This window comes from Meleagris gallopavo, chromosome 12 (assembly GCF_905368555.1).
Source record: "Meleagris gallopavo chromosome 12, MGAL_WU_HG_1.1, whole genome shotgun sequence".
Classification (NCBI taxonomy): Eukaryota; Metazoa; Chordata; class Aves; order Galliformes; family Phasianidae; genus Meleagris; species Meleagris gallopavo.
The window spans coordinates 6284713-6298275 of NC_139415.1; the positions used below are offsets into that span (position 1 = coordinate 6284713).

Genomic DNA, 13563 nt, shown 5'->3' on the forward strand with positions numbered 1-13563 from the left:
ACAAACATCCACCATACTTTGACAGCAAACACTAGAACTGCCTCATTTGCTTTCATTTTATATGAAACAAACTTTCAAAAATATGCCAAAACTTCCTATTGACATCATCTCAATACCAAAACCTTTCCAAATTAAGGATGACAATTTCATATTGCATTATGCAATTTTTATTCACTTTTTGGAGAAGTAAAATTATAATTATCCAACACTATATTAAATAAACTAAAACTGAAGAAATTGACTGATACTGTGTTCTAAAATGCAGTCAATGAATCTTCAGTTACACTGTAATATCACCTCAGCAGCCTTATAAGAGATTTGAAGCCTTGAGAGGAAGATTATTTCTTCAAAATTATTCACATTAACTTTCAAAAAAAAAAAAAAAAAAAAGTATTATTAAATGAGTCCTTTCCATTTAGCACTTACTCCCTGAGTAAGGAATGAAAAGAAAGGTAAGTAAAAATCACTCGGTAATTATCTGCCTGCAGATGAACATTTTAAAGTTGTCTATACATATTACACTGAACAGGAATATTTCAAAACACTAACAAATATTTTTGAATACAGCAACAGGCCAAACTAGATAACCATTCTGTTTTGCTTCTCTCCTTGTCTGCAAGTCAAGTATTCTTCTTAAAATAGCAGATCTTTTAAAAAGCATTCTAATACAACTAGTCACCTCCTGTTGCCTACCTGAGAGCCCAAATTACTGCCTTTATCCCTATAACTAGCAGAGAATTGCACTGTACAGACTGACAAGCAGAGCGTTAATTAGCTTTTGCCTACAGTATGTAACAACACTGATACTACACTCATCTACACCAAGCATTCAGAATCATTCAAAATGTTGCTTCATGTTAGTAACAGCTTCATGTTAGTAACTTTATTCCTGATGTTGCAAGAAGCACTTGATAGTATTAAAAAAAAAAAAAAAAAAAAGATTTGGAACCCATGCTGTTACTGTAGCTGCAAAAAAAAAAAAAAAAAAAAAAAAAACAAACACCAAAAACCATTAAAAGGAAAGCCAGAGAGCAAGGAGTCATTCCCTTTCCCTTCCTTACATGCAATGAATTCCTTCACTATACATGCAAAAATCTTGCTGTTGATAGGAACACTGGATAAAAAATAAGCAGATTATAAAATAATGTATATTAGCTGGCCTAATAACCATACTAGTTGGGCACTAGTACGTCCAGCATTCCCAAGGAGTTCTTGCCTATATCCAGTATCGTGTAACATAAAATATATATAATAATAATAAAGGCAGAAATTGAGAGCACTGGGATGTTTCTTCATACTTCCATAAGTCATTTCAGTAACACAGCTCTCCAAAATAGGTAATCCAACAATAAGATGAAGATCTTTGATCTGACACTGCAATGCCACTCTAAACTCAGAATTACTGGGTAAAGTATTGCCCACATGAGCAAATCTGTTCTTAAATTGACAACACACCACAGAATAATAAATACCATAAACTCTTTGTACTGAACGTGGATGCTCAGATTATAGGAGCTAAGGATGTGAGCAGAGTTTACAACTCTCCCATTTCTGCATTAAAACATCCACAAAATAATTCCTTATTAGGGAATTATCTTACAATATGCATTTAGCGATAATAAATTTAAGGCAGAAAACATCAATGACCTCTAAAGCAAGCTCACTAGATCAGATGTGGAGAACACTAATGCAACTGAAAAAAGAAAAAAAAAATAAATCTACTGAACCCACCCCCAGATATAATACAAACTTCTCAATTGCTATCCTTATCTATGTGATAACAACACAAATCAGAATTAAACTCATTTTACTCCTTTGTCTTTTCTGGCATATGTTGCATTTTCCGTTTTCCTAATTAATGGACTTCTCACCTTTACCCAGCTACTGCTGAAACTGCCAGAAACTGAAACAAAAGAAACCCCATTAAAACTTGCAGAGCTATCAATCTACTAAAAGCAAAGTGTAAAGAAACTGATAAATCTCAGCACAGAGAACACTGCACCTAGCACTCATGAGCATCCTATGGTCCAAAGGCTGCAGATAGCTAATCTTGGCTAAAAGCCCAGATCTGTTTCTGACTTCCTAGTTAATCAAGAGCATATACTCAATATAGCTACTGCAAATAACTACAAAACAAAGGAAAGGATACTGCTAATTTTTAAAGATAGATTAATGAAGAACTTGTCTTTCTTAATACAGTTTCCTGTTATCTGATATGCAGTAACATACAATGCAACAGATATAGAAGGAAAATTGAGCACTATCTGCAAGTGAGGTCATAATAACGATTATGAAACACTTCTGACCCATATTACTGAATTTCTAATTTCAGAGGTCTAAAACTTCTCAGAAAGGTGTAAACCAATGACTTTACTGCTTCTAAGATGCTAAATTGTAGAACTAAAAAATAACACTCATCTTCAAACAACTGTACTTTGTAGGACTTGGGTTTAGTTTTTACAGTTAATATTCAGACAAACTTCTCATTGCCTTAAGCTGTTCTGTATTAACAATATTACTTAAGGACAGAGCGCATGAACTGTTGTATTTTACTTCTTTAAGTAAAAATATCTCAACAGAAGTACGCAGTTACAAGTATGAAGATGATGAAGTACCAGCAACACCCAAATTTTGGCCTTTGTCTACATACCGGGCTACAGCAGAAGACAAGCAGTCCAGCCTCTACAGAAAACTCTGTACTCATAATTCACAAGATTGAAGTGATCCACTGACCTTATTTAATATAAACAATACTTTAATATTTTAAATTTGCAATTACAGCACAAAAGTGAAGCGTTTATAAGTACGATTTCCAAGATTAAAATAATTTATCTGGAATATTCTCCAAATTAAAAAAGTTTCCTGCACTTCTAGGTCCTATCTAGAGCCATAAAGTACACTTGTACTTCTATTTACATTTCTACTTCTAATTAGTCTTTCCTTCTTACGAAAAAAACCAAACCTGTCATTTTTTCCATCATGAAAGCAAATACAGAAATGGCCTCACATAATAAACTATTAGCAACTATTCCAAAAAGTAGATTTAGAAAAATAAAGAGAAGCAATACAACAATGCCTCAAACATTCTTCAAATGGAATGGGGGGCAAGGAAGAGAAGAAAGAGATAGTTTTCCCTTATTGCTTAAAAAATATAACTGACTCAAACCACAGATACACTCTAAGCAGTTATTAGCAAACCAACTATGTTACCTCCTTATGGAGTTAATCCATTCTTCATTAGACATAAACTGAGCTGAAGCTTTGAATAAAATAATTATTCAAAATGCTAAGGATAAGAATATGACAGTCAAGGTTAACAGACGGGGGAGAAAAAAAAAGGACCAGTACTGACAAATGGAAAAGTACACTTCACATATGAGGTATGTGATGTTACAAAATAATAGGTGGTTTAAAAAAGTGGTCTCTAAAACATTTTTTCCCTCCAGTTATTATCATTACATACAAGTGCAAATATTATGGAATTAATTCTATATTTCGATTAATTTTTACTAAATAATTTCAACAGTTCTATAAAAAAGGTAAGAACTAATTATATTTATGTTTGAGAGAAATGCCCAACTACACGTTATTTGATACTGTAAACCCAACAAATTCTACCTCAGAATGTTTGAGTTTTTCAGTGAGAAGAGATTGCTAAACCTTAGGATGCAATTTGACTGAGGCCTTTTCCGCCTAACACTCAGATAGAGAAATAAACTACCACTTTACAACAAAGTTTTGTCAAAGCCATTAAGAAGTTGCCCAAGGTAGATTTTCTGGCCCATGGAAGGAGTGTGAGAAATACACATCATGCAGCCACCTGCTTTCAGCACCATGCAATACTTCTTTCACAATTCACACCATTTTGCCAATCCAGTTTCAGATTTAACCACATTCCTAATAAAGGGAACCAATACTACAGTTCATCTGAACTTCTCCAGATATTTGGTATTTTGAACACTAGGATACATCTACAGAGCTACCCACCTTCAGGTCCAAACAGGAAACAAAATTTTGTGTCTTCAGAAACAAGAAATTAAATAAATCCATTAACTTTATCCTTGCCCATTACATAGTGCAAATAAATTTAAACCACATAAGAAATTTACATCATTCCACACAATCACAACAGCAGTTAAAACAGGGAAGAGGCTGAACATTAAGGGAGACCTACAGTAAGGTTTAAAATAATTGTAGACTCTGACATGCTAATCAATAAAACGTAAGTGGTATTTGCTACAGATCTTATGTTCACCACAACCCATACTTACAATAATAACAAATTGGAATTTATTTATATTTCACGACAAGGAAAAAAAAAGCTTCACTTTTAAATGTGAACATAAACCACAAAATACAAAAACCAATAAGAACGTGGAATATACCTTATATTTGGTCATGGTGCTAAAATGGTTGTTCCTGAAGAACACGCAGAGCTCTCCCTCCTGGACAGCTGAAGTCAACTCGCAGAGCCCATGGTACGTCAACTGTGTAGCCGTATTATTTAGGAATTGCTCAGCTACAAATCCTATAAAAGCAATACATACTTTTGTGTGCCTATTACATATGCCTAAACATATAGAAACCTGGCAGTCCTCTTACCCCAGTTTATGCCAAGCAAGAAAAATATTTTTCATGTGTCATCACAGCAAAGAAAGAGAAAGCCTTACAAATTTGTTTCTCATTATATTGTCTAACTAAAACTGAGTTAAAAACAAATTCCACTTTTTAAAGCTCACTTGCTAAAGTATTTTACTTATTAATCTTCATTAAAACAGGACTTAAGGAGATGTTCATCACAACACCATGCTGTTAACATGCAAAACATCATCTAATTTATTCCTCACAAGTGATTGTTAAATGCTATTACAAAATAAAGATGGGTGATGCAACAGATTGACTGAAAACAATGGTTTAAAAAGTAAAACAAAAATATCACGTGCCAATACATTTACCCTAGCAAGTTTCAGTAATCCATACCCCTTTCTTCTCAAGTACAGGCAGAAATTACATAGCAACAGAGAAATCAGAGAAACAGCGATGGAATGGAAGCATGGAAGGAAACTATTGCCATTTAGTACCAAATTTTTCAAACATAGGAGAATGCATTCTAGACTGTATCAAAATTCTTAATGAAACTTATTGAAAGAGACCAGATGTAGAATGTCAAAATATCAAACTCTTTTTATGCTCACCTATACATACTCAACTACCAAGCCCTCGTGTCCTAAGCCATGTAAAGATTTTTAAGAACTTCAGACCAAGGCACCACTTCAGATCTTATTCACCATATTTAAGATTTATCAGCTGTTAACATCTGCCAAAATGCCTCTTTAACTATAAACCAGTCAGATTGGAAGAGACTTGTTTGAAATTTATTTTATAAATGAATTAGTTCAGAAAACACCACCACAGCATTTATGTGATATATGACAACGTGCTCAACACACTTCTCAATAAACTACAGTAAACATGAAATTCTGCAAGGTAGAAACTCTTACACCTTGGTTACTTTCTCCACAGAACAGCAGCCATCAAACACACAATTTTACATGGCTCAACAATACCACATACTAACCTTTGGCATCAGCTGTGGCTTAGCCTAGAGACCCAGCATAATAACTGCTAGTAGTGGAACGTGGGCACCGTACAATATATAAAAACATATATGTATATATATATAGGTCTGCTGTCAAGAAATATGAAAACAAAACAAAAACAAGACCAAAAATGAGAGGTTGAAAGAGTTGCTTTTTGTATGGTGCAGTTGTACAGCACTGTAGGACTGCAAGCTCTCTGATCTAAATAAGCAAGTGGGCTCTGAATGTTGAGACTGCATTCACTGCTTTGCAACTAACAGCTGTAAAAGTGGCCAAAAGAAAATACTCCAAGAGCTGTCATTTGGATCACATGCCAAACAAGCAGAGAATTCATCAAAAAATCAAGTCCTGCATCCTTTAACTATAAAGTAACAAAAGAGAAGGAAACTTCCTCTTTGATTTGTAAATGTCTCCTTGCTTACACATTAATCTGAACAAAAAAATCTGAGCCTTATTACCACAGATCTAACAGAATACATTCAGAAGGAGAAAATGATTTGAAAGTTCCAAAGCCTTAGCACTGCAAAGTACCAGTACATGTTTAGAAATGCTATTTCCATGTCAAGTATCACTGAAATTTTCTTTATCGTGTAGGAGATAATACGTAGCCAAGGTAAAATCTGATGCTATCCATAACACCTTTTCATAAAAGGAAGCTACCTCTATTTTTAAAAGGTATATTTCACACCTCAAGAGAATGAGGTTGACACTTGTTTCAGAAATTGCATCAGTGAAGTTGAGACAAGCACTGTGCTGTCTGCCTACCCAGCAGACACAAAGCAGCTCACCACACCTGTGTCACAGCATACCAGGACCCACACACAAAATATGAAATGAAGGTTTGATGAAGAAGATAATTAGATAATAGAAAAAAAGTTACCCACCTTCACTAACCAGTTCACTGTTGTCAGACTGCTTACAAGAAATTATCTTCTCCACGAGCTGATTGTAACTGCAGTTACCAACCGCTTTTACTATGTCAGCAACCTGGAACAAGAGGAAACAGCATACAAAACAAGAGAACTTATTCTTGTAAAGAACAAAACTGCAAGTTGAGAGTAATCACTTGTAAGAAACGATCTCAACCAACAGAGGATGTTAACCTCCTAACAACACTAGACCAAAAAGCTTTAGCCAAGGCTGTTAAATATTTTCCAACCTCAGATACCATTTAGAATCCAGAAAACAAAGCCCAGCACCAAAGCTGTTGGTAAGCAGGAAAGAGAAGAGTATATGGGATGCAATTTGTTATAGGAACATTCTCTCTCAGTTACTTCTCCTTCCCGATGTTTAGTGCTCAAATTACAGAACCTGCAGAGACTAAGGTAAATATCACTGAACATACTTGGTACACATCAACGTTGTTCTCTTTGCAAGCATCATACTTCATTAGAAACAATGGGGTACAAGAAGCCACACAAGAACAAACTCAATGAATATATAAGATTTTCTTACAAAGCAGACATCTTTTAAGCATCCCAATGGATCTTAACATAAAGCATCATCAAAGTTCTTAATCCACAATTTAAAGAAATTCCAAAACTACTCTATGTTTTAGGACTGCAGCTATGATATATGATCCACTAAGGAATAAGTCATGCAGAATACATCAATATCAGGCAGCCTTGGACACAGTCCATTTGCCTACAGTCATCTCTTCTTTATTTGCACTACTACTCTAAATTAAGAGAAAGTTACTTTCCAGCAAAGAACAGATCAGGACAGATCAGAGAATAGCAGCTTTCAAGAACAAGGCATGAAGGGGAAAAAAACCCAAACAAACAGGAAAAGAAAATTGAGTCACCTTATTCCAGCCAAACACTTCAGTTTTATCTTTCACCTCATGCAAATAGTATCAGTTCACTGCTTATTTAAACAACACCTCAATATCATGAAAAATAAGTCATTAAGATGAAAGTCCCACTAACTGGTTTTAATGACCTCAATTCTCAAAAACTGCGTTATCGATAGATGTAAATCAAGAAAAGAAAAGAGGGAAGAAATCCTGCTTTCCTTTCAGGTGTTCTCTCATGAGCTTCCAAAAGCATTTGAGTGGCACACCCAATGGCAACTCCCTTCATCCTTCAGAATGATTCAATGAGTTCAATGTATTTCAGCGTAGCACATTTTGAACCTACACAAATTTACTGTACTAAAAAAAAAAAAAAAAAAAAAAAAACACCCACCATCTACATTCACTCCTGAGAAGTCATTTTTTTTCTGAACAGATTTTAAAACATCGATTACCATATTCATTATTATTGACTCCAGTGAAAATTCTGAAACATCTTCCCTCCCCCAAATAAAATTCAAATAACTTATTTTCTGTTTGATTATGGGAGGAGAAAACAAGAAGTTACCTGGGGATCCACTAACCATCCGTGGTACAAAGGGATATCAAGGAGGTCAAACACTATGCATTCCGGTGTGTATTCAAACACTCGTACACCTGTAAACTTCACATTGACATCCAGACCTGTCTGTAATTTATGCAGAATCGCCATTGCATCGCTCATATTCTGACAGCAGAAAGAAAAAGAAACACCAAATAGAGCTTTTTACACTTGGTGATTATGCATCAAGTCAATATTGCTAAAAAAAAATTAGAAAAGGGGAAATTTGCTAGAGAGCCACTTCAATGCATGTTTGTATTACTTGTGCCACCGAAGGTAATACCAGAATATCAGGAAGTACATGAGGTGTTTGCAGAAGATTCAGAGGAACAGAGGGATTTTTGTTTGCTTGGTTTTGTAACATTTTGTTGCTTAAGAGGAATTCAGAATTGCAACAATGGTTTAAAAAAAAGCACAACAAAATACAGAAGCATAGACTGAAAAGGAAACGAAGATTAAAGATTCACAGAGTCAACTCAATGATTATTAAAGAGTTTCCTTCGTGTTGTATTCCTTCATAAGACACTTAACAGAAAGAAGCACAATTAATGTAGTCATGAAGGGAAGAAAAACCTATGTGAAAAGAAGTGTTAAAGAGCTTGGTAGCCTAATAAGATGTAATCAGGGTATGGAGAGATGACATTTTATCACTTAGAAACTACTTGCTGACTTCAAAAAAAATGGAGTCTGTTACTCGATAACACAACCAATATGTTAATTTGAACACTCCTTTCTGCAGCATGTTAATGGACAAATTAATTGAGGAGAATGTAATACACAGGCTGTAACTGGCAATGTATGGCAGACCTCACTATTTGTCTGAAAGCTAAGAAGTCTGCCTGTGCATCTCATAACTTCGTATTCTAAAGAATGTACCAATTAAAGCATACAACATTAATACACTAAATGTCATTAGCAGCTCTAAATAATCCAATTTTAACAGATCTGCATTTGTCAGAAAGATAAAAGTTAGGTAATTATTGAAAAAGTTTTAGCCGTTCCTCCTCAGATGATGGAATCCTAAAACAAAAGGCATATATGAAAACTGTAAGCAGACACACGTAAAACACCTCTGCCTACAAATCTCTGCACATTACTTTGCACACACAGCAGGATGGTTTCATTACAGCACAAAGCAGAAATCCCATACTTGCCAATCTCAGCACTTGAGCTGGAGGAATTAAGCTACTCTTGCTGGTATGCAAGTTTTAATGTGGGGTTTTTGTTGTTTTGATTTTTTTTTGTTGTTGTTGTTTTTGTTGCTTTTTTTTTTTAAACCAGAATTACAGTAGAACAAGTTGGTTCTCAAGTAATATTTTAGATGCAACTCCTGAAAATTCCTGAAGTTTTTTTAAAAAAAACAACAAACATACAGTATCCACATTTGGAGAGTTTTCTATGAATCAGACAGACCTACTGCCTGATGCACTGTTGCATGAAGTTTCTATTACCAGGAAGGCAGCAGCTCAGACTACTTCAGTACACTCTGTTGCATCCTTTCATTAACTTTGCAATGTCACAAAATTTAGAACGCAGCAAGTTTCCTAAGAAATTCTCAGGATCAGGCTCAGACTTATATTGTTGCTTGTATTATTATAACTGCAGACAAAAACTTCTTTTACTTTAGAAGCATGATTAATGAGTAGAGACCAGGTATCAAGTGTTAAATCCTATCAGAGGTGTTTTGTAAGAAACATTGTTTCATCTGATTGTTTTAGTACAGCAAGAGCCTATGGCAAACCAGCACCAGTCATTCACACGCATCAGATCATGCATTACAGCAATTAGTTCCATTTATTTTGTAATGTTTATTTTATAAATAAAGAAAAATACATCAACCTGTCTGAAGAACTACACGTTTCTCACTATAATCTGAACAGTACCATTTCAAAGTAACAGATTTCTAATAAATAAATGCAAATAAGTAAGGATAGAACTACACAACACCGGTGCATTGAACAGCATTAAAACTTGGTGCTTTACTGTTTTTAAAATCCATCTTTCATTCAGATACTTAGCTAATACTCTCAGGTACGCTGTTACTGGCGAGACAAATCACAGCTGCAGCACGAAAAAAAGCATCACATCATTATGCTAAAATTACCCTAAAATCTAGCCTTACAAATCCAAGCATCCCAAAAAATTTCTTGAATTTCTTTTAAGTTGTAAGAACAAAACGTAATATTTGGGTAAAGAGTATTACCTGCTATGACGTGATAAACACAAAACTATGGTTAATACCAAGACATAGTTCCGATGCTTGTAAAATGTAACAATTTTATAAGACTTGTGGCTTAATTGTTTTCTTTTTCCCCCTCTTACACAGTATGACTTGTGCAACTAGAAAGTACATATGAATGGGAACACTCCTAGAACAGTGGCTGTTTTTTTTTTAAATTGTACAGTTGCACATTTACTGAAAGTATTTGTGGCATTTACTTAGTAAACTCATCTATTTGAGCAACTGAAAGCCATAGAGTTTGTACTTTAATATATAATTTTCTTTAATATATAATTTTCTTCAGCTCCTGCAAGTTGACTACTGCTATAATCTTTAACAGGAATACATGTAATCTTTTGTGGAGAGAAAAATAGTTCAGTTATCACAAGCAGAATTCGTGTCACTTGATACAAAGCATGTATTGTATGATTCCAAAAACATTACATTCAATCTTCATTTTAATTTTAACTATCCCAAGATACTTAGGTTGTTCCAAAAGTAATGCCTCCAATCGACTTCCAAGTAAACTATAACCAATACATAGAGCACAGTGACACTGCTTGACAGAGCAAACTGTCAGCTACAAAACACTTTTTCCAACAGTCAGCACCATTAGCTATGCATTATCCAGCAATGAACAAGAGCCTGCGTACTGCGCTCACAGAAATCTGCACCAGTGAGAAGAATATCACTGTTTATTAATTGAATCACACTCATGTTTCTCCATCACCACTTAAAAACAGGTCTCTTGTTTTGTCTATACCCTCAGTTACAGTCTAGCAGAGATCACAGAACGCAGCATGCTGAAGAATGCAGAACAGAAGACTTCAAAGACCAGCAACTCTGTTACACACTTTCATGCATATTTCCATGTTATTCTTCATCAACAGGAACAAGATTCTTATATTACACTCATTGCAAGAAAAAAAAAAAATTTGTGTGTTAAGATTGCAAATTTTTCTTCACTAATAGGAAATACTTATAACTAATACTCTACACCAAGCCTATACAATAGGAGAAGTACTAACAATGATTTGTAACAAATTGATAAACTTTAGGTGAGGAAAAAAGAAGCAGACATAAGCAGTTGTATTTTAGGAGTAGCTTCTTACCTGCTCATAATTTAGACGCTGAATTTCAGATATCTCTTTGGGTTTTGCATCAAGAATATAATCTCCTAAAAAAGGAAAAATAAAATCAAGCTTATTCAAGATTTCTATGAATACTTATGACTGAAGCTAACTGATCATAAGTATTTTTTTCATTGAGTGATATGCCACTGTTTTATGGCCTGAATTATAAGTATAGAGTAAAACATACAAATATAAAATAATAGTAATGTTATATATTGACAATTACAATTCAAATGACAAGTGTAATTACTAAAACAGCATTCCATAATGACTTTGACTAGCATGCCAGTCTCCTAATTATTCAGAAATTTACGTTCCCTCTGCGCCTCAAGTTAAAAATATAAATTCAAACCATTCACAAAAAGATATGGAATTGCATAATAAAATTTAAAAAACACAAACACTCATCCTGACTGACACTACAAACATTTTGGCATATGTTTCCATACACTACTAACTCTGAAAGGCTTATTTTCCACCCGTGCCTACAACATGAGGAATTAATCAGCTATGGAAGAACTATCAAGCAATAGCCAAACATGTTGACTGAACAGGAACCTCAAGAATTTGAGACAGTGATTTTGAAATTTGACTAAGATTATTCCAGAAAGTAATATACGACTTCAAAACAAGACACTTCCAGATACACATTTAGCCAACCATGATTACGCATTAAGTTCAGACAGCATTATTCTATCAATATAACTAAGTGTTTAGACATAGGCAATGACAGTTCTTATTTAAAAAAAAAAAAATACATTTTTTTCTGCCACTGAAAGAGTCAGTGATGTATTTTTGAAAAGAAAAGCTATCTTCACAAAAAACTTGCTATATTTTCCTTTTCTCCTGCTTAAAAAAAAAACACACAACACCAAACCTAGTTAGTATATTAAGCTCGAACATTTTACATTTGTTAGGCTACAAAGAGCTGTGGTGCATATAGCTTAAGAACTAAGGCAAATACACTTTTAACATCTGCATCACTGTGGACTGTTGAAGTTACAGACTTGTCAGATGGAAACAGTTGCAGCTTTACTGCAGAATGAATTTGGTAATGGAATGATGCCCACAAAGGAGAGACCCAGTCACCATGACAACTAAATTCATTTTTCATGTTATTTTAATTGGGTCATAATACCAAGGATTAATGTTACTGCTGGCAACTAAAGGCACAACTCCCTCACTCACTCCACTCTACGGTTTAGATTTACCAGCATGTTGACATACTAAGCTGCATCAACTGTATAACTAGACAAATAACTTTGAAAAATGGTACATAAGACTTCTTAAAGCTTGTGAAGAAAAACATGAATTACTGAACACCACAAGTAGTTTTCTTGAAATATACATTCAAGTAAAGCTGAGTAAAGAACGTCAGTAAAAAAGTAAGAGTCCCAATACTCACTAATAAGCATAATATGCAACAGAAAGCTATTGCAAAAACTGGTCACTAACCTAAATATTCCATCAGCTGTTCAGCCGTTATGATTTCCATCATTGGTGGCAGTTTAACCTGTGAAAGTAAAAGTATATTGCCTGTAAAATTTCAAAACAATGCAATGTAGAACTTGTTAACAATGACTTTTTAGCCTGAAGTTTTTTGATCACATTTGGCTCACTGATTTTTAAAAGCATTAGCCTATTTGGACTTCTTTAAATAACAGCTGTGAAAAGAGAAGACAACACTTGAGTATTTGGAGGAACCATATACACACAATCCTTTCTTTCACCTGCAGGCCTTCTCTCACCAAAACCTCGCACCAGCAACCCCTTGACTTCATGGGAGTTTGCACTACTTGTTGTGCTAGCTCAGCTGTAAGCACCCAGGATGAACAGACTGAGAACTGTGATCACAGTTTGTTAAGAAAGTCACTTCTTTGTATCTATTAAGTGGTCTTAATGTGAAAGTTCCTATGAACAGACGAGGCTGCAGAGAACCTAGCAGAAGCAGTTGCTGGAACAGGAAAGACAATGCTCATGCAGATTTGAGAAAATGACCTCCCGGCATCTCATTCCACACTCACACATCAAGGGCTTGATTTCACTCCAATACGGAGGAGACCAAGACCATACAACTCAGTAGCTGAACCTTCCATTCTCCCCTGATCCATTCCTGTCACCATCACTTGCTAAAACTAACCACTGTGGCAGCAGCTCAGACCTTAGATACTCATTTCATCCATCCAGCATGGTTAAATGCTTTGGTTGCTCACCCC

General features: G+C 34.8%; 1 protein-coding gene across 3 annotated transcripts in view; it reads right to left on the bottom strand.

Moving 5' to 3' along the window:
* The window catches only part of MINDY2 (MINDY lysine 48 deubiquitinase 2), a 35432-nt gene that overhangs the window by 14195 nt on the left and 7674 nt on the right, over positions 1 to 13563 (bottom strand). For all 3 annotated transcript variants that reach the window (XR_014885833.1, XM_085233888.1, XM_085233887.1), the window contains exons 2-6: positions 12803 to 12860; positions 11327 to 11391; positions 7961 to 8119; positions 6485 to 6587; positions 4386 to 4528 (exon numbers count right to left, since the gene is read on the bottom strand). Coding sequence is in view for 2 of the 3 variants with exons in the window: in XM_085233888.1 (XP_085090014.1) it covers positions 4386 to 4528; positions 6485 to 6587; positions 7961 to 8119; positions 11327 to 11391; positions 12803 to 12860 (528 nt within the window). In the remaining variant the exon portion in view is untranslated. The remainder of the gene's footprint in view (positions 1 to 4385; positions 4529 to 6484; positions 6588 to 7960; positions 8120 to 11326; positions 11392 to 12802; positions 12861 to 13563) is intronic.